This window comes from Oncorhynchus nerka, linkage group LG14, assembly GCF_034236695.1.
Source record: "Oncorhynchus nerka isolate Pitt River linkage group LG14, Oner_Uvic_2.0, whole genome shotgun sequence".
Taxonomy (NCBI): Eukaryota; Metazoa; Chordata; class Actinopteri; order Salmoniformes; family Salmonidae; genus Oncorhynchus; species Oncorhynchus nerka.
The window spans coordinates 94523283-94550782 of record NC_088409.1 but is presented as its reverse complement, the minus strand read 5'-3'; the positions used below and the strand labels follow the sequence as shown (position 1 = coordinate 94550782).

The 27500-nt window shown below is 45.2% G+C and overlaps 1 protein-coding gene across 1 annotated transcript in view; it reads right to left on the bottom strand.

The window, feature by feature from the left end:
- The window catches only part of LOC115126773 (1-phosphatidylinositol 4,5-bisphosphate phosphodiesterase eta-1-like), a 76123-nt gene that overhangs the window by 23923 nt on the left and 24700 nt on the right, over window positions 1-27500 (bottom strand). Inside the window, 3 exon segments of the mRNA XM_065000568.1 lie at window positions 6333-6485; window positions 10203-10310; window positions 21495-21666. Coding sequence (XP_064856640.1) covers window positions 6333-6485; window positions 10203-10310; window positions 21495-21666 — 433 coding nt within the window.

Genomic DNA, 27500 nt, shown 5'->3' with positions numbered 1-27500 from the left:
ACTGTCTGTCTATACATACCTTTATCTATTCATATACTGTCTATGTCTACACATACCTTTATCAATTCATATACTGTCTATGTCTATACATTTATCTATTCATATACTGTCTATGTCTATACCTCTCTTATCATCACCCAGTGCCTGGGCTTACCTCCGCTGTACCCGCACCCCACCATACCCCTGTCTGCGCATTATGCCCTGAATATATTCTACCATGCCCAGAAATCTGCTCCTTTTATTCTTTGTCCCCAACGCTCTAGGCGACACATTTTGATAGCCTTTAGCCGCACCCTCATACTACTCCTCCTCTGTTCCGCGGGTGATGTGGAGGTAAACTCCAGGCCATGCATGTCCCCAGGCAACCTCATTTGTTGACTTCTGTGATCGAAAAAGCCTTGGTTTCATGCATGTCAACATCAGAAGCCTCCTCCCTAAGTTTGTTTTACTCACTGCTTTAGCACACTCTGCTAACCCTGATGTCCATGCCGTCTCTGAATCCTGGCTCAGGAAGGTCACCAAAAATTCTGAGATTTCCATACCCAACTATAACATTTTCCGTCAAGATAGAACTGCCAAAGGGGGAGGAGTTGCAGTCTACTGCAGAGATAGCCTGCAAAGTAATGTCATACTTTCCAGGTCCATACCCAAACAGTTTGAACTACTAATTTAAAAAATTACACTCTCCAGAAATAAGTCTCTCACTGTTGCCGCCTGCTACCGACCCCCCTCAGCTCCCAGCTGTGCCCTGGACACCATTTGTGAATTGATTGCCCCCCATCTAGCTTCAGAGTTTGTTCTGTTAGGTGACCTAAACTGGGATACGCTTAACACCCCGGCAGTCCTACAATCTAAGCTAGATGCCCTCAATCTCACGCAAATCATGAAGGAACCCACCAGGTACAACCCTAAATCTGTAAACAAGGGCACCCTCATAGACGTCATCCTGACCAACTGGCCCTCCAAATACACCTCCGCTGTCTTCAACCAGGATCTCAGCGATCACTGCCTCATTGCCTGTATCCGCTACGGATCCGCAGTCAAACGACCACCCCTCATCACTGTCAAACACTCCCTAAAACACTTCTGTGAGCAGGCCTTTCTAATCGACCTGGCCCGGGTATCCTGGAAGGACATTGACCTCATCCCGTCAGTTGAGGATGCCTGGTCATTCTTTAAAAGTAACTTCCTCACCATTTTAGATAAGCTCCGTTCAAAAAATGCAGAACCAAGAACAGATACAGCCCTTGGTTCACTCCAGACCTGACTGCCCTCGACCAGCACAAAAACATCCTGTGGCGGACTGCAATAGCATCTAATAGTCCCCGCGATATGCAACTGTTCAGGGAAGTCAGGAACCAATACACGCAGTCAGTCAGGAAAGCAAAGGCCAGCTTCTTCAGGCAGAAATTTGCATCCTGTAGCTCTAACTCCAAAAAGTTCTGGAACACTGTGAAGTCCATGGAGAACAAGAGCACCTCCTCCCAGCTGCCCACTGCACTGAGGCTAGGTAACACGGTCACCACCGATAAATCCATGATTATCGAAAACTTCAACAAGCATTTCTCAACGGCTGGCCATGCCTTCCTCCTGGCTACTCCAACCTCGGCCAACAGCTCTGCCCCCCCCCCGCAGCTACTCGCCCAAGCCTCTCCAGGTTCTCCTTTACCCAAATCCAGATAGCAGATGTTCTGAAAGAGCTGCAAAACCTGGACCCGTACAAGTCAGCTGGGCTTGACAATCTGGACCCTCTATTTCTGAAACTATCCGCCGCCATTGTCGCAACCCCTATTACCAGCCTGTTCAACCTCTCTTTCATATCGTCTGAGATCCCCAAGGATTGGAAAGCTGCTGCAGTCATCCCCCTCTTCAAAGGGGGAGACGCCCTGGACCCAAACTGTTAGTTACAGACCTATATCCATCCTGCCCTGCCTATCTAAGGTCTTCGAAAGCCAAGTCAACAAACAGGTCACTGACCATCTCGAATCCCACCGTACCTTCTCCGCTGTGCAATCTGGTTTCCGAGCCGGTCACGGGTGCACCTCAGCCACGCTCAAGGTACTAAACGATATCATAACCACCATCGATAAAAGACAGTACTGTGCAGCCGTCTTCATCGACCTTGCCAAGGCTTTCGACTCTGTCAATCACCATATTCTTATCGGCAGACTCAGTAGCCTCGGTTTTTCTGATGACTGCCTTGCCTGGTTCACCAACTACTTTGCAGACAGAGTTCAGTGTGTCAAATCGGAGGGCATGCTGTCCGGTCCTCTGGCAGTCTCTATGGGGGTGCCACAGGGTTGAATTCTCGGGCCGACTCTTTTCTCTGTATATATCAATGATGTTGCTCTTGCTGCGGGCGATTCCCTGATCCACCTCTACGCAGACGACACCATTCTGTATACTTCCGGCCCGTCCTTGGACACTGTGCTATCTAACCTCCAAACGAGCTTCAATGCCATACAACACTCCTTCCGTGGCCTCCAACTGCTCTTAAACGCTAGTAAAACCAAATGCATGCTTTTCAACCGTTCGCTGCCTGCACCCGCACGCCCGACTAGCATCACCACCCTGGATGGTTCCGACCTAGAATATGTGGACATCTATAAGTACAAAGGTGTCTGGCTAGACTGTAAACTCTCCTTCCAGACTCATATCAAACATCTCCAATCTAAAATCAAATCTAGAGTCGGCTTTCTATTCCGCAACAAAGCCTCCTTCACTCACGCCGCCAAACTTACCCTAGTAAAACTGACTATCCTACCGATCCTCGACTTCGGCGATGTCATCTACAAAATAGCTTCCAACAATCTACTCAGCAAACTGGATGCAGTTTATCACAGTGCCATCCGTTTTGTTACTAAAGCACCTTATACCACCCACCACTGTGACCTGTATGCTCTAGTCGGCTGGCCCTTGCTACATATTCGTCGCCAGACCCACTGGCTCCAGGTCATCTACAAGTCCATGCTAGGTAAAGCTCCGCCTTATCTCAGTTCACTGGTCACGATGGCAACACCAACCCGTAGCACGCGCTCCAGCAGGTGTATCTCACTGATCATCCCTAAAGCCAACACCTCATTTGGCCGCCTTTCAGATATTTGAAGTTGGTGAGGGAGATAAAAGTCTCCAACTTCAGCGATTTTTGCAATTCGTTCCAGTGACAGGCAGCAGAGAACTGGAACGAATTGCAAAAATCGCTGAAGTTGGAGACTTTTATCTCCCTCACCAACTTCAAATATCTGCTATCTGAGCAGCTAACTGATCGCTGCAGCTGTACATAGTCTATCGGTAAATAGCCCACCCAATTTGACCTACCTCATCCCCATACTGTTTTAATTTATTTACTTTCTGCTCTTTTGCACACCAGTATCTCTACCTACACATGACCATCTGATAATTTATCACTCCAGTGTTAATCTGCAAAATTGTAATTATTCGCCTACCTCCTCATGTCTTTTGCACACAATGTATATAGACTCTCTTTTTTTCTACTGTGTTATTGACTTGTTAATTGTTTATGTGTAACTCTGTGTTGTCTGTTCACACTGCTATGCTTTATCTTGGCCAGGTCGCAGTTGCAAATGAGAACTTGTTCTCAACTAGCCTACCTGGTTAAATAAAGGTGAAATAAAAAATAAAAAAATTAAAATGTCTATACATACCTTTATCTATTCATATACTGTCTATGTCTATACCTTTATCTATTCATATACTGTCCATGTCTATACCTTTATCTATTCATATACTGTCCATGTCTATACCTTTATCTATTCATATACTGTCTATGTCTATACCTTTATCTATTCATATACTGTCCATGTCTATACCTTTATCTATTCATATACTGTCCATGTCTATACCTTTATCTATTCATATACTGTCCATGTCTATACATACCTTTATCTATTCATATACTGTCCATGTCTATACCTTTATCTATTCATATACTGTCCATGTCTATACATACCTTTATCTATTCATATACTGTCTATGTCTATACCTTTATCTATTCATATACTGTCCATGTCTATACCTTTATCTATTCATATACTGTCTATGTCTATACCTTTATCTATTCATATACTGTCTATGTCTATACCTTTATCTATTCATATACTGTCCATGTCTATACCATCTATTCATATACTGTCCATGTATATATTTATATATCTATTCATATACTGTCCATGTCTATATACCTTTATCTATTTTTACTGTCCATGTATTGTTTTATCTATTCATACTACTGTCCATGTTGGAACATAAATCTATTCATATACTGTCCATGTCTATACAACATATCTATTCAATACTGTCTATGTCTATAACATTTGATTTTGATTTCATTTACTGTCCATGTCTATCAAAGCCTTTATCTATTCATATAGAGTCAATGTCTAACAGACCTTTATCTATTCATAAACTGTCTATGTCTATACCTTTATCTATTCATATAAGAGTCTATGTCTATACCTTTATCTATTCATATACTGTCCATGTCTATACCTTTATCTATTCAGATACTGTCTATGTCTAGAGATTTGTATCTTTCTACCTGTCTATGTCTATACTTTGGCTATTCATATACTGTCCATGTCTATACCTTTATCTATTCATAGACTGTCTATGAGAGATACCTTTATCTATTCATATACTGGAAGATGGGGGGGATACCTTTATCTATTCATATACTGTCCATGTCTATACCTTTATCTATTCATATACTGTCTATGTCTATACCTTTATCTATTCATATACTGTCCATGTCTATACACACCATCATATACATGTATATATTTATATTCTGGACTCTGACATTGCTCGTTCTAATATTTCTTAATTCCTTATTTTTCGTTGCATGTATTGTTTTGTATTGTTAGATACTACTGCTCTGTTGGAACATAAATATTTCGCTACACCCACAATAACATCTGATAAATATGTGTAAGCGACCAATAACATTTGATTTTGATTTCATTTGTGTCTCTTTGATTTATCAAAGCCTCATTAGCAGACTGTAGTTAGAGGACAATCAACAGACACCAAGCCATAAACTGGTACGTGTGTGAAGGAGGGAGAGAAGGAGAGGAAGAGAGGAGAGAGACAGAAAGAGAGGGAGAGAGAGAGGAAGAGAGGGGGAGAGAGGGGAAGAGAGGGGGAGAGAGAGAGAGAGAGAGATTTGTATGTTGTCTACCTCACTTGCTTTGGCAATGTTAACACATGTTTCCCATGCCAATAAAGCCCTTGAATTGAATTGAAAGTTTAGAGACCTAGAGAGAGAATAAATCAGAGGGGGAGAGAGAGGAAGAGATTAAGAGAAGAGAGACAAGAGAGGGAGATTTAAGAGAGAGAAAGAGAGAAAGAGCATTCAGAGAGGGGGAACAGAGAGATCTAAAGAGGGAGAGAGAGAGGGAAGAGAGGAGAGAGAGAGGAGAGAGAGAGAGCGACTTACAAATTGAGAGAGAGAAGAGAGAGAGAGAGAGGAGAGGAGAGAGAATTGAGAGGCTGTCCTGAGAGTCGAGAGGAAGAGAGGGAGAGATAGGGAGGAAGAGTTTTGACTGGGAGAGAGAGAGAGAGTGGAGGAGAGAGAGCAGGCCAGAGGTGGATGAAAGAGTGCCCTTGTTTGGGTGTAGGGCCTGAAGAGAGCCTGAGAGAGAGAGAGAAAGAGAGGGAGAGAGAGAGAGAAGCACCATGGTCTTGTAGAGAGGGAGAGAGAACTGAGAGCCAGTGGAGGGAGCGGAGGAGGGGGAGAGAGAGAGAACTTGGGAAGGGGGAGAATGAGGAGTATAGGAACTCCCGTGCTCATAATGTTGTACTGCATTAAAATGGATGTTTAGAGACCTATTCATCTGAAAATACAATCAGCAGAGGCAGGGAAATTAAATATTAATAAAAGAGACACTGCAGACATTTTTCTCTGTGTAACAACGTATTATTTCTCTGCATTCAATGGAAGACCTGCGCCGCTTCCTGTGACCAGCTCTGGTGATGTTTTGAGAACAGTTGTGTGTTGTGTGGATCACGTGTGTTCTTGTGTGTGGGAGGAGGACACAATGGAGTTGTCAGTGTGAGTGTGTGTGTGTGTGTGTGTGTGTTTGTGTGTGTGTGTGTGTGTGTGTGTGTGTGTGTGTGTGTGTGTGCGTGAGTGTGTGTGTGTGTGAGTGTGTGCGTGTGTGTGTCTCTGTGTGTGTGTGTGTGTGAGTGTGTGTGTGAGTGCGTGCGTGTGTCTCTGTGTGTGTGTGTGTGTGTGTGTGCGTCCGTGTGTCTGTCTGTATGTATGTGTGTGTGTGTGTGTGTGTGTGTGTGTGTGTGTGTGTGTGTATGTGTACCGTTAGGTTCTTCTGCAGGCCTACGTGTGTGGCTCTGAGCAAGGCTCTGATGCTGAAGCTGTCTGTGTCCTCCTTGTCTCCGATCTGAGACTCCTTCAAAAGACAGTCCAGCTTCTTCCTGATGTAACTTTCTACTTGATGGTTACCATTACTCTGAAGGAGGGAAGAGAAAGGGAAGGAGAGAGACGGGGGAGGGAGAGAGAGAGAGAGAGAGAGAGAGAGAGAGAGAGAGAGAGAGAGAGAGAGAGAGATGAGTTGATGATGAATTGGTTCTAAACCCATCTGTCCCTGGTTGAATACACCAGGTCATTAGTGTAGTCCTGGCAGTGCTACCAGTAGAGATAGACAGACAGGCAGACAGACAGACAGACGCATAGTAGAAAATAGTAAAACATTAAGAAAAAACCCTTGAATGAGTAGGTGTGTCTAAACTTTTGACTGGTACTGTACATATCACCCTCTCTTCACTGGGATTGAGGGAAACTAGTCACATATTTATAACATATTCATCACATATTGATAACTTATTTATCAGTCCATTTTATGATAGGATTCAGATTTTTTTTTTTTTTTTACCTTTATTTAACCAGGCAAGTCAGTTAAGAACAAATTCTTATTTTCAATGATGGCCTAGGATCAGTGGGTTAACTGCCTGTTCAGGGGCAGAACGACAGATGTGTACCTTGTCAGCTTGGGGGTTTGAACTTGCAACCTTCCGGTTACTAGTCCAACGCTCTAACCACTAGGCTACCCTACTTAATCAGGAATGAATTAGAGGGAAATCATATCTCCCATTCCTCTTGCTTTTCCAGTCTCGTTTGTTTAGTTATATTGTATAATAAAGCTAATAATTCACTTAATTGGAATTGTTAAACACACACACACACACACGCTGTGTCTGCGATAAGCTCATTAAACATGAATTAGTCTCAAACACAACTCGGTCAAACAGGGCTTACAGTCCTATTAGTGCAGTGAATTCAAGGTTGTGATTGATACAGTTACTGTAAATATCACAATATTATTTTGGACAATATTATATTGATACTATGACTTATAATATCGATTAAAACATCCAGTGCGAGTCAGAAGTTTGGACACACCTACTCATTCAAGGGTTTTTCTTCATTGTCTACTATGTAGAATAATAGTGAAGACATCAAAACTATCAAATAACACATATGGAATCATGTAGTAACCAAAAAAGTGTTAAACAAATCGAAATATATTTAGATTTTAGATTCTTCAAAGTAGCCACCCTTTGCCTTCATGACAACTTTGCACAAGCTTGACATTCTCTCAACCATCTTCACCTTGAAGGAGTTCACTGAACAGGATCCTGCACAGGATCGGTACATCCGAACATCACACCTGCAGGACAGGTACAGGATGGCAACAACAACTGCCCGAGTTACACCAGGAACGCACAATCCCTCCATCAGTGCTCAGACTGTCCGCAATAGACTGAGAGAGGCTGGACCGAGGGCTTGTAGGCCTGTTGTAAGGCAGGTCGTCACCAGACATCACCGGCAACATCCGTCGCCTAAACCCACAGTCGCTGGACCAGACAGGACTGGAAAAAAGTGCTCTTCCCTGGCGCGTCGCGGTTTTGTCTCACCAGGGGGGATGGACGGATTCGCGTTTATCGTCGAAGGAATGAGAGTTACACCGAGGCCTGTACTCTGGAGGGAGATCGATTTGGAGGTGGAAGGTCCGTCATGGTCTGGTACGGTGTCTCATGACATCATCGGACTAAGCTTGTTATCAGTGCAGGCAATCAACACTCTGCGTTACAGGGAAGACATCCTCCTCCCTCATGTGGTACCCTTCCTGCAGGCTCATCCTGACATGACCCTCCAGCATGTCAATGCCACCAGCCATACTGCTCATTCTGTGAGTGATTTCCTGCAAGACAGGAATGTCAGTGTTCTGCCATGGCCAGCGAAGAGCCCGGATCTCAATCCCATTGAGCACGTCTGGGACCTGTTGGATTGTAGGGTGAGGGCTAGGGCCAATCCCCCCAGAGAAATGTCCAGGAACTTGCAGGTGCATTGGTGGAAGAGTGGGCTAACATCTCACAGCAAGAACTGACAAATCTGGTGCAGTCCATGAGAAGGAGATGCACTGCAGTACTTAATGCAGCTGGTGGCCACACCAGATACTGGCTGTTACTTTTGATTTTGACCCCCCCCTTTGTTCAGTGACAAATTATTCAATTTCTGTTAGCCCCATGTCTGGGGAACTTGTTCAGTTTATGTCTCAGTTGTTGAATCTTGTTATGTTCATACAAATATTTACACATGTTAAGTTTGCTGAAAATAAACGCAGTTGACAGTGAGAGGACGTTTCTTTTTTTGCTGTGTTTACATACACTACTGTTCAAAAGTTTGGGGTCACTTACAAATGTCCTTGTTTTTGAAAGAAAAGCCTATTTTTTTGTCCATTAAAATAACATCAAATTGATCAGAAATACAGTGTAGACATTGTTAATGTTGTAAATGACTATGGAAGCTGGAAACGGCAGATTTGTTATGGAATATCTACATTGGCTACAGAGGCCCATTATCAGAAACCATCACTCCTGGGTTCCAATGGCACGTTGTGTTAGCTAATCCAAGTTTATAATTTTAAAAGGCCATTTGATCATTAGAAAATCATTTTGCAATTATGTTAACACAGCTGAAAACTGTTCTTCTGATTAAAGAAGTAATAAAACTGTCCTTCTTTAGACTAGTTGAGTATCTGGAGCATCAGCATTTGTGGGTTCGATTACAGGCTAAAAATGGCCAGAAACAAAGTCCTTTCTTCTGAAACTCGTCAGCCTATTTTTATTCTGAAAAATGAACGCTATTCCATTAAAGAAATTGCCAAGAAACTGATGATCTTGTACAACTCCCTTCACAGGACAGCGCAAACTGGCTCTAACCAGAATATAAAGAGGAGTGGGAGGCACCGGTGCACAACTGAGCAAGAGGACAAGTACATTAGATGGTCTAGTTCGAGAAACAGATGCCTCATAAGTCCTCAACTGGCAGCATCATTAAATAGTACCCACAAAACACCAGTCTCAACGTCAACAGTGAAGAGGCGACTCTGGGATGCTGGATGCTATATATATATATATAATACATTTTTTTTGGTAATGTTAGCTAGCACTAGTCGACTGTACCTGCACCAAAACGTTTCATCATATAGCTTGTTCTCCATCTACTTTTTAAATAATGAGCAAACATGTTTTCTTTACTTTTATTTTCCTTGACCGATCAAAACTCATTTTCTCGTGCTCTCTCTTGTCTCTCTGCAGCAGACATATTTAGTGCGCAATATGTTTGGAACAACAAATCACAATAAAATCGCAGTATATTACATATCATATCGCCATCGAAGTATCATCATAATATCGTATCGTGAGGTCCCTGACGATGCTGCCAATACTGCCTAGTTAAATAAAGGATAAACAAAACAAATTAAATTAAAAGTCCATTACATGGCCTGTCTCTGACGCAGCGAGAACACACTGATTAATGGACAGGCCTTCGCACCAGCCACCAGTCACCAGTCACCAGCTACCAGTCACCAGCCACCAGCTACCAGTCACCAGCCACCAGTCACCAGCCACCAGTCACCAGCCACCAGTCACCAGCCACCAGTCACCAGCCACCAGTCACCAGTCACCAGCTACCAGCCACCAGTCACCAGCCACCAGTCACCAGCCACCAGTCACCAGCCACCAGTCACCAGCCACCAGCCACCAGTCACCAGCCACCAGTCACCAGCCACCAGTCACCAGCCACCAGCCATTACTGAAATGTATGTGTGAAATGGATACAGTTGCATGTCAGAACATGACTTTGACCTGTTGCAACTTACATTGCTGTTCTTCAGTTTAAAGTCGTCCTCAATCTCGTCAGCACTGTCATCATCTGACACCTCCCCCTCCTCAACGTCTATAGACAGGTACAGAGGGAGCCGCTTCCCCTGGAGAGAGAGAGAGAGAGGGGGGGACAGAGAAAGAGAGACAGAGAGAGAGAGAGAGAGAGAGAGAGAGAGAGAGAGAGAGAAAGGTGCGTGTTAGGCTCATCTTTATCGTATGAACCATATGGAGGATGTAACACAATAACAGGAACACATCTGTTACATGTACATGATGACGCCTCCAGCTAAACCAGGAGCATTTACTGCCCACTCAGACAGGAAGTCAGGAGTCTTTCGCAAACATATCATCTCCCCTCAGAGTCCTGAAGAAAAATAAACTATACTATGAAACAAAAATAAATTATATAAAGAACAATAGTAAAAAGCTTTGGAGCACATTGAATTACATTTAGGGATAAAACTTAACTCGGCTCCATCATTCATTGAATTAGATGGCTCATTCATCACAAAACCCACTGATATTGGCAACTACTTTAAATACTTTTTCATTGGCAAGATAAGCAAACTTAGGTATGACATCAACAAACTGTGACACTATACATTCAAGTATATCTGACCAAATTATGAAAGACAAGAATTGTACTTTTGAATTATGTAAAGTGAGTGTGGAAGAAATGAAAATATTATTGTTGTCTATTAACAATGACAAGCCACCGAGGTCTGAAAATCTGGATGGAAAATTACTGAGGATAATAGGGGACGATATTGCCACTCCTATTTGCCATATCTTCAATTTAAGCCTACTAGAAAGTTTGTGCCCTCAGGCCTGGAGGGAAGCTAAAGTCATTCCGCTACTTACGAATATTAAAGCCCCCTTTACTGGCTCAAATAGCCAACCAATCAACCGGTTAGTAACCTTTTTGAAAAAATAGTGTTTGACCAGATACCATGCTATTTTTTAGTAAACAAATTGACAACAGACTTCCAGCACACTTATAGGGAAGGACATTCAACAAGCACAGCAGTTACACAAATGCCTGATGATTGGCTGAGAGAAATCGATGATAAAATGATTGTGGGGGCTGTCTTGTTAGACTTCAGTGCAGCCTTTGACATTATTGATCATAGTCTGCTTCTGGAAAAATACATGTGTTACGGCTTTACACCCTCTGCTATAATGTGGATAAAGAGTTACCCGTCTAACAGAACACAGAGAGTGTTCTTTAATGAAAGCCTCTAAAACATAATCCAGGTAGAATCAGGAATTCCCCAGGGCAGCTGTTTAGGCCCCTTACTTTTTAAAATCTTTACTAAAGACGTGTTTTTGAGTAAAGCCTGTGTGTCTATGTATGCGGATGACTCAACACTATATAAGTCAGCTACTACAGCAACTGAAATGACTGCAACACTTAGCAAAGAGCTGCAGTTAGCTTCGGAATGGGTAGCAAGTAATAAGTTAGTCCTAAATATTTCCAAAACTAAAAGCATGGTATTTGAGATAAATCATTCCCTAAACCCTAAACCTCAACTACATCTCGTAATGTATAACGTGGAAGTTGAGCAAGTTGAGGTGACTAAACTGCTTGGAGTTACCCTGGATTGTAAACTGTCATGATCAAAACATATTGATACAATAGTAGCTCAAATGGGGAGAAGGATGTCCATGATAAAGCGTTGCTCTGCGTTGTTCAACAAGGCAGGTCATACAGGCTCTAGTTTTGTCACACCTGGACAACTGTTCTGTCGTGTGGTCAGATGCCACGAAGAGGGACTTAGGAAAGTCACAATTGGCTCAGAACAGGGCAACACGGCTGGCCCTTAAACGTACACGGAGAGCTAACATTAATCTCTCATGGCTCAAAGAGGAAGAGAGACTTTATTTTTCCTTTATTTAACTAGGCAAATCAGTTAAGAAGAAATTCTTATTTTCAATGATGGCCCAGAGGGACCAGGCAGGCAGCGTGTTATGCAGTGGAGCGCACGGTGTCCCCGGTGCGTGTGCATAGCCCGATGCGGTATATGCCAGCTCCTCGTATCGGCCGGGTTAACTTCCTGTTCAGGGGCAGAACGACAGTTTTGTACCTTGTCAGCTTGGGGATTTGAACTTGCAACCTTTCAGTTACTAGTCCAACGCTCTAACCACTAGGCTACCCTGTCGCCCCAAGATTGACATGGATCACTACTTGTTTTTTGTAAAAGCTGAATGTACCGGTAGCGCTGGACAGGCGGGAGACTCCGGCAGCGCCGGACACTCCGGCAGCTCCTGACAGGCGGGAGACTCCGGCAGCTCCGGACAAGCGGGAGACTCCGGCAGCTCCGGAGTGAAGGGCGATTCTGGCATCGCCTGGCTGACTGACAGCTCTGGCGGTTCCTGGCTGACTGACGGCTCTGGCGGCTCAGAACAGACTGGCGGCTCTGGCGGCTCAGGACAGACTGGCGGCTCTGGCAGCTCAGGACAGACTGGCGGCTCTGGTGGCTCAGGACAGACTGGCGGATCTGGCGGCTCAGGACAGACGGGCGGCTCTGGCGGCTCAGGACAGACGGGCAGCTCTGGCGACTCAGGACAGACGGGAGACTCCGGCGACTCAGGACAGACGGGAGACTCCGGCGACTCAGGACAGACGGGAGACACTGGCGGCTCAGGACAGACGGGAGACTCTGGCAGCTCAGGACAGACGGGAGACTCTGGCAGCTCAGGACAGACGGGAGACTCTGACAGCGCTGGGCAGGAGGAAGACTCTGAAAGCACTGGACAGGCGGGAGCACCTGTAGGAAGAAGACGGAAAGACAGCCTGTGCGGGGGGCTGCCACCGGAGGGTTGGTGCGTGGAGGTGGCACCGGATAGACCGGACCGGACTGGAGCTCTTGAGCACCGAGCCTGCCCAACCTTACCTGGTTGAATGCTCCCCGTAACCAGGCCAGTGCGGCGAGGTGGAATAGCCCTCACTGGGCTGTGCTGGTGAACCGGGGACACCATGCGTAAGGCTGGTGCCATGTACGCCGGCCCGAGGAGAAGCACTGGAGACCAGATGCGTAGAGCCGGCTTCATGGCACCTGGCTCGATGCCCACTCTAGCCCGGCCGATACGAGGAGCTGACATACCGGGCCACGGCAATTGAGTCAATGCACGGGGCGCGCTTCTTCACAAAACTGGATCTCAGGAGCGCATACCACCTGGTACGTATCCGGGAGGGAGACGAGTGGAAGACGGCGTTTAGTACGACCTCAGGGCATTATGAGTACCTCGTCATGCCGTACGGTTTGATGAATGCTCCATCAGTCTTCCAATCCTTTGTCGATGAGATTTTCAGGGACCTGCATGGGTAGGGTGTAGTGGTGTATATCGATGACATTCTGGTATACTCTACTACATGCGCCGAGCATGTGTCCTTGGTGCGCAAGATACTTGGACGACTGTTGGAGCATGACCTGTACGTCAAGGCTGAGAAATGCCTGTTATTTCAGCAAGCCGTCTCCTTCCTAGGGTATCACATTTCCACATCAGGGGTGGAGATGGAGAGTGACCGCATTTCAGCCGTGCGTAATTGGCCGACTCCCACCACGGTAAAGGAGGTGCCACGATTTTTAAGGTTTGCCAATTACTTCCTGGAGATTTATCCTGGGTTTTGGTCAGGTGGCTGCTCCCATTACCTCACTGCTGAAGGGGGGTCCTGTATGTCTGCAGTGGTCAGTTGAGGCGGACAGGGCTTTTGGGCAACTAAGGGCTCTGTTTACCTCGGCGCCCGTGCTGGCCCATCCAGATCCCCCTTTGGCGTTCATAGTGGAGGTAGACGTGTCCGAGGCTGGGAAAGGAGCGGTGCTCTCTCAACGCTCGGGTACGCCACCGAAGCTCCGCCCCTGTGCCTTCATCTCAAAGAAGCTCAGCCCGGAGGAGCAAAACTATGATGTGGGGGTCCGGGAGCTGTTGACTGTAGTCAAGGCTTTGATGGTGTGGAGACATTGGCTTGAGGGGGCTAAACACCCTTTTCTCATCTGGACTGACCACTGTAATCTGGAGTACATCCGGGCAGCGAGTAGACTGAACCCTCGCCAGGCAAGGTGGGCCATGTTTTTCACCCGTTTTGTTTTCACCCTTTCTTACAGACCAGGTTCCCAGAACGTTAAGGCAGATGCACTGTCCCGGCAGTATGACACAGAAGAGCGGCCCATGGATCCCACTCCCATACTCCCCGCCTCTTGCTTGGTGGCGCCGGTTGTGTGGGAGCTGGACGCGACATTGGGCGGGCGTTACGTACAGAGCCCGCTACCCCTCAGTGTCCAGCTGCGCGGCGGTACGTTCCGTCTGCTGTCCGCGACCAGCTGATCTATTGGGCCCACACGTCACCCTCCTCTGGTCATCCTGGGATCGGTCGGACAGTGCACTGTCTTAGTGGGAAGTACCACTTTGGCTAAGGATGTGAGGGTTTATGTTTCCTCCTCCTCGGTGTGCGCCCAGTGTAAGGCTCCTAGGCACCTGCCCAGGGGTAAGTTACAACCCTTACCCGTTCCACAACGGCCGTGGTCGCACCTGTCGGTGGATTTCATAACCGATCTTCCACATTCACAGGGTAACACCATGATCCTGGTCGTTGTGGATCGTTTTTCTAAGTCCTGTCGTCTCCTCCCTTTGCCCAGTCTCCATACGGCCCTACAGACTGCGAAGGCCCTGTTGACTCACGTCTTCCGGCACTATGGGTTGCCTGAGGATATAGTGTCTGATTGGGGTGCCCAGTTTACTTCGAGGGTCTGGGGGTCTCGGTCAGCCTTACCTCAGGTTTTCACTCCGAGAGTAACTGGCAGGTGGAGAGAGTTAACCAGGATGTGGGTAGGTTTCTGAGGTCTTATTGCCAGGACCGGCCGGGGGAGTGGGCAGCGTTCGTGCCATGGGCAAATATGGCCCAGAAATTGCTCCGCCACTCTTCCACTAACCTCTCTCCCTTACAGTGTGTGTTGGGGTATCAGCCGGTTCTGGCTCCTTGGCATCAGATTCAGACCAAAGCTCCTGCGGTGGATGACTGGTTTCCGGCGTGCTGAGGACACATGGGACGCCAGAAAGTTGGAACCTGCCCCTCCGCCTGCCCTGCCTGGAAGCTGGGTCCGCGATTTGTGGGGCCATTTAAAGTCCTGAGGAGAGTGAACAATGTTTGTTACAGGTTACAGCTCCCCCTGATTACTGCATTAACCCCTCGTTACATGTGTCTCTCCTCAGGCCGGTGGTGGCTGGCCCGCTCCAGGAGTCTGAGGTGAGGGAGGTTCCTCCACCCCCTCTGGACATCGAGGGGGCCCCGGCATACTCCGTTCAATCCATCCTGGATTCGAGACGTCGGGCGAGGTAGAGACAACAATACACTACCCAAAGCAGACACTGTCAGTAAGAGTGCCTATGATTGAGTCCTTGAATGAAGAAATTGAGATAAAACTGTCCAGTTTGAGTGTTTGTTGCAGCTCGTTCCTGTCGCTAGCTGCAGCGAACTGAAAAGACGAGCGACCCAGGGATGTGTGTGCTTTGGGGACATTGAACAGAATGTGACTGGCAGAACGGATGTTGTATGTGGAGGATGAGGGCTGCAGGAGATATCTCAGATAGGGGGATTTAGGACTAAGAGGGTTTTATAAAAAAAAGCACCAACCAGTGGATCTTGCGACGAGCATACAGAGATGACCAGTTTACAAAAGAGTATAGAGTGCAGTGACGTGTCCTATGAGGACAAATCCTATACATTAGACTCTTTCACTGATATTTTACATTTCATTCTCTCTATCTCTCTCTGTCTCTCTCTCTCTCTCTCTCCACTCTTTCTTTCTTTAGTTGATTTTCCACAGTGCGCATGAGTGAATGTGTGAGAGTGTGAGTGTACTGAATACGTTTCCCACTATGCTGAGTGTCTCCAGGCTCTGGTTTGGTTATCTCTAATCTGTCCCAGGCAGACAGAGAGAGAAATAGAGAGAAAGCGACAGAGAGAGAGACTGTGTGTATGTGTGTGTTTGTGTGTGTAATATAATGATATAATAATGCCATGTAACCGACCAGTCCTTCACTCCTCAATTATATAACCACATGTCATCCCTCTTTTTCTCCCAGCATGACTAATACAGTGGCGGATTACTTTCTCCCAGCATGACTAATAGAGTGGACTACTTTCTCCCAGCATGACTAATACAGTGGCGGATTACTTTCTCTCAGCATGACTAATACAGTGGAGGACTACTTTCTCTCAGCATGACTAATACAGTGGAGGACTACTTTCTCCCAGCATGACTAATACAGTGGCGGACTACTTTCTCCCAGCATGACTAATACAGTGGCGGACTACTTTCTCCCAGCATGACTAATACAGTGGCGGATTACTTTCTCCCAGCATGACTAATACAGTGGTGGACTACTTTCTCTCAGCATGACTAATACAGTGGACTACTTTCTCCCAGCATGACTAATACAGTGGCGGATTACTTTCTCCCAGCATGACTAATACAGTGGTGGACTACTTTCTCTCAGCATGACTAATACAGTGGACTACTTTCTCCCAGCATGACTAATACAGTGGCGGATTACTTTCTCCCAGCATGACTAATACAGTGGTGGACTACTTTCTCTCAGCATGACTAATACAGTGGACTACTTTCTCTCAGCATGACTATTACAGTGGACTACTTCCTCCCAGCATGACTAATACAGTGGAGGACTACTTTCTCCCAGCATGACTAATACAGTGGCGGACTACTTTCTCCCAGCATGACTAATACAGTGGCAGACTACTTTCTCCTTTTCTTCTTCTTGTTTATTTAATTTTGGGGGGGACAATCCCTCTCCCCACTCCCCCTCTGTTCTGCTCTCAGCCAAAGCCAAATAAAACACAACATTGAAAATAGAGAGAAAGGAAAGGAGATGAGGAGAGGAAGGAAAGGAGATTAGGAGAGGCAGCAAATGAGATGATGAGAGGAAGGAAAGGAGTTAAGGAGAGGAAGGAAAGGAGATTAGGAGAGGCAGCAAATAAGATGATGAGAGGAAGGAAAGGAGTTAAGGAGAGGAAGGAAAGTGAATAGGAAGGGAAGCCTGTATTTACACCGTTGATTCCCACAATTTGTATGGAAAGACGATTCTCTTCCTCAATAGTGTGCAATCAATTCTACTAGATGAAAAGCCAAAATGACTATGGCATCCTGGCATTCAAAGAGTACAACATTTTTGAAAATGTCATATACTATAAAACACTCTATTTTTGCATGCCTACTATTTAGAATGGCCAACATATTTCTTCCCTCTTTGACTGTCTGCGCTTTGGCTGATTCTCAATAACTCTAGACAAAGGCCTGGGGTTTAAAGACCCCGTGCTCTCTCTCTCTCTATCTGTCTGTCTGTCTGTTTCCCTGACTCTCTCTCTCTCTCTCTCTCTCATTCTCTCTCTCTACTATCTCTCTCTCTCCACTCTCTCTCTCTCTCCACTCTCTCTCTCTCTATCTGTTTCTCTCTCTCTCTCTCTCTCCACTCTCTCTCTCTCTATCTGTCTCTCTCTCTCTCTCTCTCTACTATCTCTCTCTCTCCACTCTCTCTCTCTCTCCACTCTCTCTCTCCCATTCTCTCTCTCTCTCTCTCTCCTATATCTTCACAGTATATCTTCCTATATCTTTCCCAGTATATCTTCCTATATCTTTCCCAGTATATCTTCCTATATCTTTCCCAGTATATCTTCCTATATCTTTCCCAGTATATCTTCCTATATCTTTCACAGTATATCTTCCTATATATTTCCCAGTATATCTCCCTATATCTTCCCAGTATATCTCCCTATATCTTCCCAGTATATCTTCCCAGTATATCTCCCTATATCTTCCCAGTATATCTCCCTATATATTCCTATATCTCCCTATATCTTCCTATATCTTCCTATATCTTTCCCAGTATATCTCCCTATATCTTCCCAGTATATCTCCCTATATCTCCCTATATCTTCCCGGTATATCTCCCTATTTCTTCCCAGTATATCTCCCTATATCTTTCCCAGTATATCTCCCTATATCTTCCCAGTATATCTCCCTATATCTTCCCAGTATATCTCCCTATATCTTCCCAGTATACAGTGCCTTGCGAAAGTATTCGGCCCCCTTGAACTTTGCGACCTTTTGCCACATTTCAGGCTTCAATCATAAAGATATAAAACTGTATTTTTTTGTGAAGAATCAACAACAAGTGGGACATAATCATGAAGTGGAACGACATTTATTGGATATTTCAAACTTTTTTAACAAATCAAAAACTGAAAAATTGGGCGTGCAAAATGATTCAGCCCCTTTACTTTCAGTGCAGCAAACTCTCTCCAGAAGTTCAGTGAGGATCTCTGAATTATCCAATGTTGACCTAAATGACTAATGATGATAAATACAATCCACCTGTGTGTAATCAAGTCTCCGTATAAATGCACCTGCACTGTGATAGTCTCAGAGGTCCGTTAAAAGCGCAGAGAGCATCATGAAGAACAAGGAACACACCAGGCAGGTCCGAGATACTGTTTTGAAGAAGTTTAAAGCCGGATTTGGATACAAAAAGATTTCCCAAGCTTTAAACATCCCAAGGAGCACTGTGCAAGCGATAATATTGAAATGGAAGGAGTATCAGACCACTGCAAATCTACCAAGACCTGGCCGTCCCTCTAAACTTTCAGCTCATACAAGGAGAAGACTGATCAGAGATGCAGCCAAGAGGCCCATGATCACTCTGGATGAACTGCAGAGATCTACAGCTGAGGTGGGAGACTCTGTCCATAGGACAACAATCAGTCGTATATTGCACAAATCTGGCCATTATGGAAGAGTGGCAAGAAGAAAGCCATTTCTTAAAGATATCCATAAAAAGTGTTGTTTAAAGTTTGCCACAAGCCACCTGGGAGACACACCAAACATGTGGAAGAAGGTGTTCTGGTCAGATGAAACCAAAATTGAACTTTTTGGCAACAATGCAAAATGTTATGTTTGGCGTAAAAGCAACACAGCTCATCACCCTGAACACCCTATCCCCACTGTCAAACATGGTGGTGGCAGCATCATGGTTTGGGCCTGCTTTTCTTCAGCAGGGACAGGGAAGATGGTTAAAATTGATGGGAAGATGGATGGAGCCAAATACAGGACCATTCTGGAAGAAAACCTGATGGAGTCTGCAAAAGACCTGAGACTGGGACGGAGATTTGTCTTCCAACAAGACAATGATCCAAAACATAAAGCAAAATCTTCAATGGAATGGTTCAAAAATAAACATATCCAGGTGTTAGAATGGCCAAGTCAAAGTCCAGACCTGAATCCAATCGAGAATCTGTGGAAAGAACTGAAAACTGCTGTTCACAAATGCTCTCCATCCAACCTCACTGAGCTCGAGCTGTTTTGCAAGGAGGAATGGGAAAAAATGTCAGTCTCTCGATGTGCAAAACTGATAGAGACATACCCCAAGCGACTTACAGCTGTAATCGCAGCAAAAGGTGGCGCTACAAAGTATTAACTTAAGGGGGCTGAATAATTTTGCACGCCCAATTTTTCAGTTTTTGAACTGTTAAAAAAGTTTGAAATATCCAATAAATGTCGTTCCACTTCATGATTGTGTCCCACTTGTTGTTGATTCTTCACAAAAAAATAGAGTTTTATATCTTTATGTTTGAAGCCTGAAATGTGGCAAAAGGTCGCAAAGTTCAAGGGGGCCGAATACTTTCGCAAGGCACTGTATATCCCTATATCTTCCCAGTATATCTCCCTATATCTCCCTATATCATCCCAGTATATCTCCCTATATCTTCCCAGTATATCTCCCTATATCTTCCCAGTATATATCCCTATATCTTCCCAGTATATCTCCCTATATCTTCCTATATCTTCCCAGTATATCTTCCTATATCTTCCCAGTATATCTCCCTATATCTTCCCAGTATATCTCCCTATATCTTCCCAGTATATCTTCCTATATCTTCCTATATCTTCCCGGTATATCTCCCTATATCTTCCCAGTATATCTCCCTATATCTTCCCGGTATATCTCCCTATATCTTCCTATATCTTCCTATATCTTTCACAGTATATCTTCCTATATCTTTCCCAGTATATCTCCCTATATCATCCCAGTATATCTCCCTATATCTTCCCAGTATATCTCCCTATATCTTCCCAGTATATCTCCCTATATCTTCCCGGTATATCTCCATATATCTTCCCAGTATATCTCCCTATATCTTCCCAGTATATCTCCCTATATCTTCCCAGTATATCTCCCTATATCTTCCCAGTATATCTTCCTATATCTTCCCGGTATATCTCCCTATATCTTCCCAGTATATCTTCCCGGTATATCTCCCTATATCTTCCCAGTATATCTCCCTATATCTTCCCGGTATATCTCCCTATATCTTCCTATATCTTCCTATATCTTTCACAGTATATCTTCCTATATCTTTCCCAGTATATCTCCCTATATCATCCCAGTATATCTCCCTATATCTTCCCAGTATATCTCCCTATATCTTCCCAGTATATCTCCCTATATCTTCCCGGTATATCTCCCTATATCTTCCCAGTATATCTCCCTATATCTTCCCAGTATATCTCCCTATATCTTCCCAGTATATCTCCCTATATCTTCCCAGTATATCTTCCCGGTATATCTCCCTATATCTTCCCAGTATATCTTCCCGGTATATCTCCCTATATCTTCCCAGTATATCTCCCTATATCTTCCCGGTATATCTCCCTATATCTTCCTATATCTTCCTATATCTTTCACAGTATATCTTCCTATATCTTTCCCAGTATATCTCCCTATATCATCCCAGTATATCTCCCTATATCTTCCCAGTATATCTCCCTATATCTTCCCAGTATATCTCCCTATATCTTCCCGGTATATCTCCCTATATCTTCCCAGTATATCTCCCTATATCTTCCCAGTATATCTCCCTATATCTTCCCAGTATATCTCCCTATATCTTCCCAGTATATCTTCCTATATCTTCCCGGTATATCTCCCTATATCTTCCCAGTATATCTTCCCGGTATATCTCCCTATATCTTCCCAGTATATCTCCCTATATCTTCCCAGTATATCTTCCTATATCTTCCCGGTATATCTCCCTATATCTTCCCAGTATATCTCCCTATATCTTCCCAGTATATCTTCCTATATCTTTCCCTTCAGACCATTGGGGCAGGGTTTGGAGGAACAGGAAAGAGTGAGGAGAGGCAGACAGAGGAAGAAGAGGAGTGTTTGAGGAGAGAGGTATGACAGAAGGAGAAGAGGATGGTTCGTGTGTGTACCTTGATGAGGATCTTCCCCTGTAGACAGTGAGGGCTGGGTAGTTGTTTAGAGTCTCTGTGGAAAGTCTCTCCCAGGTCCAGCTTGTCTCCCAGGATCTTTCTGAGGTACTGGGCTATCTTCTTCTGTTGTTGGATGCAACAGTGGTTCTCTATGGACAGGATCACTGGGTACCTGGGGAAGGGAGAGACATGGCGTTACTATGACCACAATGGCGGTGGAGAAGAAGGCTGACGTTTTACTGATTGTGTTTTTTTCTTTGTTTATTTGCCTTGTTTGTAACTAATTTTTTTACTTATTTTGTACATAATGTTGCCGCTACCATCTCTTATGACTGAAAATAACTTCTGGACATCAGGACTGCGATTACTCAACACGAACTGGCAGAATCCTTTCTTTTCCTTTAACGAGTCCGACGAGCAAGATGTGAATGATGTACTGCTTTCCCGAGAACAGGCCCAGATCCCCGTCATTTGCGTGAAGAGAAGGCGGAGAAAAAGGGGCCGGAGGGCTGCCTTCTGAGAATTCGTAGGCGATCGAATAAACCTCCACTTTCTTCCATTCTGCTAGAAAACGTGCAATCTTTGGAGAATTAAATAGATGACCTACGCAGAAGATTAAACTACCAATTGGACATTAAAAACTGTAACATCTTATGTCGTGGCTGAAAGACAACACTATCAACATATAGCTGGCTGGTTATACGCTGTACTGGCAGGATAGAACAGAGGCGTCTGGTAAGACAACGGGCGGTGGACTATGTATTTTTGTTAATAACAGCTGTTGCACGATATCTAAGGAAGTCTCGAGCTATTGCTCACCTGAGGTAGAGTATCTCATGATAAGCTGTAGACCACAGCTTAATCAGCATGTTTAATCAGCATGTTAAATGTGCAACCAGAGGGAAAAAACTCTGGACCACCTTTACTCCACACACAGAGATGCATACAAAGCTTTCCCTCTGCCCGATTCCTGATTACAAACAAAAATTAAAGTAGGAAGCACCAGTGACTAGATCAATAAAAAAGTGGTCAGATGAAGCAGATGCTAAGCTGCGGGACTGTTTTGCTGGCACAGACTGGAATATGTTCCGGGATTCCTCCGATTGCATTGAGGAGTACACCACATCAGTCAATGGCTTCATCAATAAGTGCATTGTTGAAGTTGTCCCCACAGTGACCGTACGTACATACCCCAACCAGAAGCCATGGATTACAGGCAACATCCGCACTGAGCTAAATGCTGCAACTGCCGCTTTCAAGGAGCAGGACACTAATCCAGAAGTTTATAAGAAATTTCGCTATGCCCTCCGACGAACCATCCAACAGGCAAGGAGTCAATACAGGACTAAGATAGAATTGTACTAGACCGGTTCTAACGCCCGTAGGATGTGGCAGGGCCTGCAAACTATTACAGACTACAAAGAGAAGCACAGCCGAGAGCTGCCCAGTGACACGAGCCCACCAGATGAGCTAAACTACTTCTATGTTCGCTTCGAGGCAAATAACACTGAAATATGCATGAGAGCACCAGCTGTTCCGGAAGACTGTGTGATCACGCTCTATGCAGCCGATGTGAGTAAGACCTTTAAACAGGTCAACATTCTCAAGGCCGCAGGGCCAGACGGATTACCAGGACGTGTACTATGAACATGCGCTGACCAACTGGTGTCTTCACTGACATTTCCAACCTCTCCCTGTTCGAGTCTGTAATACCAACATGTTTAAAACAGACCACCATAGTGCCTGTGCCCAAGAACACTAAGGTAACCTGCCTAAATGACTACCAACCCGTAGCACTCACGTCTGTAGCCATGAAGTGCTTTGAAAGGCTGGTCATGGCTCATATCAATACCATTATCCCAGAAACCTTAAATCCACTCCAATTTGCATACCGCCCCAACAGATCCACAGATGAAACAATGTCTATTGCATGCCACACTGCCCTTTCCCACCTGGACAAAAGGAACACCTATGTGAGAATGCTATTCATTGACTACAGCTCAGCGTTCAACACCATAGTGCACTCAAAGCTCATCAATAAGCTAAGGACCCAGGGACTAAACACCTCCCTCTGCAACTAGATCCTGGACATCCTGACGGGTCGCCCCCAGTTGGTAAGGGTAGGTAACAACACATCTGCCACACTGATCCTCAACACAGGGGCCCCTCAGGGGTGCGTGCTCAGTCCCCTCCTGTCCTCCCTGTTCACTCATGACTGCACGGCCAGGCATGACTCCAACACCATTAAGTTTGCCAATGACACAACAGTGGTAGACCTGATCACCGACAACGACGAGACAGCCTATAGGGAGGAGATCAGAGACCTGGCCTGGTGGTGCCAGGACAACAACCCCTCCCTCAATGTGATCAAAACAAAGAAGATGATTGTGGACTACAGGAAAAAGAGAACCGAGCACGCCCCCCATTCTCATCGACTGGGCTGCAGTGGAGCAGGTTGAGAGCTTCAAGTTCCTTGGTGTTCACATCACCAACAAACTAACATGGTCCAAGCACAGCATGACAGTTGTGAAGAGGGCATGACAAAACCTATCCCCCCTCAGGAGACTGAAAAGATTTGGCATGGGTCCTCAGATCCTCAAAAGGTTGGACAGCTGCACCATCGAGAGCATCCTGACTGATTGCATCACTGCTTGGTATGGCAACTGCTCAGCCTCCGACCGCAAGGCGCTACAGAGGGTAGTGCAAACGGCCCAGTACATCCCTGGGGCAAAGCTTCCTGCCATCCAGGACTTCTATACCAGGCGGTGTCAGAGGAAGGCCCTAAAAATTGTCAAAGATTCCAGCCACCCTGTTCTCTCTGCTACCGCATGGCAAACGGTACCGTAGCGCCAAGTCTACGTCCAAGAGGCTGAACACCTTCTACCCCAAAGCCATAATACTTGTGAACATCTAGTCAAATGACTACTCAGACTATTTGCATTGTCCCCCCACCTTCTTTACCACCACTGCTACTCTCTGTTATCATCTATTCAGTCACTTTAATAACTCTACCTACATGTACATATCACCTCAACTAACCGGTGCCACCGCACATTGACTCTGTATCACCCTGTATATCGTCTCACGATTGTTATTTTACTGCTGCTCTTTAATTACTTGTTACTTTTATTTCTTATTGTTTTCCGTATTATTTGAAACTGCATTGTTGGTTAGGGGCTCGTAAGTAAACATTTCACTGTAAGGTCGACACCTGTTGTATTCGGAGCATGCAACTAATACCATTTGATTTGATTTTGATTTGATATCTCCATGAGTAGCAGAGTTCTATGACCCTGGATGTGGACGGGTTTGGCAGCCATGAATACTGCTCTTCACTATAAAAGTCAAGGATTGTAAAAGTCCTTTAAATCAAATAAAACCCTATATTGCACTTTCATATGCAACAAATTTATATTAGACTGAACTGTTGACATAAAAAGAAAAAACTATTATTGCATTTTTAGCCTCCCTAAAGATAAATCCTTTCAAACTACCCCCACCCCAACCTCTGGCAGAATAGACTTGACAGAGGCCCAAGAAACACAACAGAAAATAATCACAAAAAAATTCTGTGTGTGTGTGTGTGTGTGTGTGGTGTGTGTGTTCATTTGGAGGTGAAATGACTTGTGTTCAGGCAGCAGCTCAGCTCAAATGTCAAACCTGTCAGACTGACAGCTCTCCCTGAGCTCTCTGAGCCCTGAACTGACCTCTCCTCCCCTGTCTCTTTAAGGAAATACACACACACACACACACACACACACACACACACACACACACACACACACACACACACACACACACAGCCAGGTATCACACACAAACACACACACACACACAGTGAGAGTTGAGGGATAGTGGTGTATGTTCTCTCTCCCAGGTGGAATAGTAATGATAAATGAGGTAATGCTCATCACATGCCAGGAGCCTCGTTCATCATAACACTAACATATAGAATAAAACTGAGAGAAAAAGTGAGGGACAGAAATTTGGCGCGGTCTATCATTTCATAAAAGAGTGTCAGAATCGCACCGTTCCATCCATTATCCAGGCTCTCCCATTAGGAGAAAATACTAATTAGCCAGCTATTCCAGCTAATTACACAACAATGAGATAGCATCCTCTCCTCTCTAATCAGTTATGATGATGGTGCCAACTCATTTACCTGGCTTTCTCCCACACTCATTTACCTGGCTCTCTCCCACACTCATTTACCTGGCTCTCTCCCACACTCATTTACCTGGCTCTCTCCCACACTCATTTACCTGGCTGTCTCCAACACTCATTTACCTCCCTGTCTCCCTCACTCATTTACCTGGCTGTCTCCCTCACTCATTTACCTCCCTGTCTCCCTCACTCATTTACCTGGCTGCCTCCAACACTCATTTACCTCCCTATCTCCCTCACTCATTTACCTGGCTGCCTCCCTCACTCATTTACCTCACTGTCTCCCTCACTCATTTACCTGGCTGCCTCCCTCACTCATTTACCTCCCTATCTCCCTCACTCATTTACCTGGCTGCCTCCCTCACTCATTTACCTCCCTGTCTCCCTCACTCATTTACCTCGCTGCCTCCAACACTCATTTAGCTGGCTGCCTCCAACACTGGAACCAAAAAGGGTTCCTCAAATGGTTCTCCTATGGGGACAGGCCCAAAAAAACTTTTGGAACTCGTTTTTTCTAGGACTGTACTGGAGCTACTTAAAGGTTCTCCGTGACTCTAACAGTCATTACCTTCCTGAGCAAAACGGTTGGATGAGTGTGTTCCTCCATGTGCATATATACTGTATGTGAGTGTGAGAGAAACAATGTATGCAAATGCCGGCTGCCACTGTGAGTTGAGCGTCATCTGTGGATGACGTGGCAAGTGGATTGTCACATTGTTTCAGTAACCAACAGAGACTAATATCAAGCACCCAGAGACAGAGACAGATAGACAGAGTAGGAGACAGAGACCATGACAAAGACCGCGACAGAAAGAGAGACAGAGACAGAGATATAGAGACAGATAGATTGAGGGAGAGAGAGAGAGAGAGAGAGAGAGAGAGAGAGAGACAGACAGAGAGATAGAGACAGAGAGGAGAGAGAGAGAGACAGACAGAGACAAAGACAGAGGCAGAGAGATAGAGACAGAGAGGAGAGAGAGAGAGACAGACTGAGACAAAGACAGAGGCAGAGAGACAGAGAGGAGAGAGCGAGAGAGACAGAGACACAGAGAGAGAGAGACACAGACAGAGAGACAGAAACAGAGAGACAGCGACAGAGATAGACACAGACAGACAGCAAGAGAGAGAGACAGAGAGAGAGAGAGACAGAGAGACAGAGACAGAGACTGTGCCTCAGTGCAGATGGTTTAGTAATGGAGGATAATACCAGGTGTCTCAGTGTCTCTAATGACCACACATCCTGCTGCTTTTCATTTAAAAACAATTCAAATCCTTTTCTAAGTTAACTTTTTTTTTGAAAGTGCTGTTACATAATGTTTAAATGGAAATGTTCTCTAAATCAACTGTTAGAGAAGAGCTTCCAACTCTAATTGGTTACATATCAGAGAGAAGGAGACAGATGAGCTCTGGGGAACAACATCTCTTCACAGTGGAGAATCTTCCTGTTTCAACACACTCTGAAGAGCCTCCCAGACCGCTGTGGAGAATCTTCCTGTTTCAACACACTCTGAAGAGCCTCCCAGACCGCTGTGGAGAATCTTCCTGTTTCAACACACTCTGAAGAGCCTCCCAGACCGCTGTGGAGAATCTTCCTGTTTCAACACACTCTGAAGAGCCTCCCAGACCGCTGTGGAGAATCTTCCTGTTTCAACACACTCTGAAGAGCCTCCCAGACCGCTGTGGAGAATCTTCCTGTTTCAACACACTCTGAAGAGCCTCCCAGATCGCTGTGGAGAATCTTCCTGTTTCAACACACTCTGAAGAGCCTCCCAGACCGCTGTGGAGAATCTTCCTGTTTCAACACACTCTGAAGAGCCTCCCAGACCGCTGTGGAGAATCTTC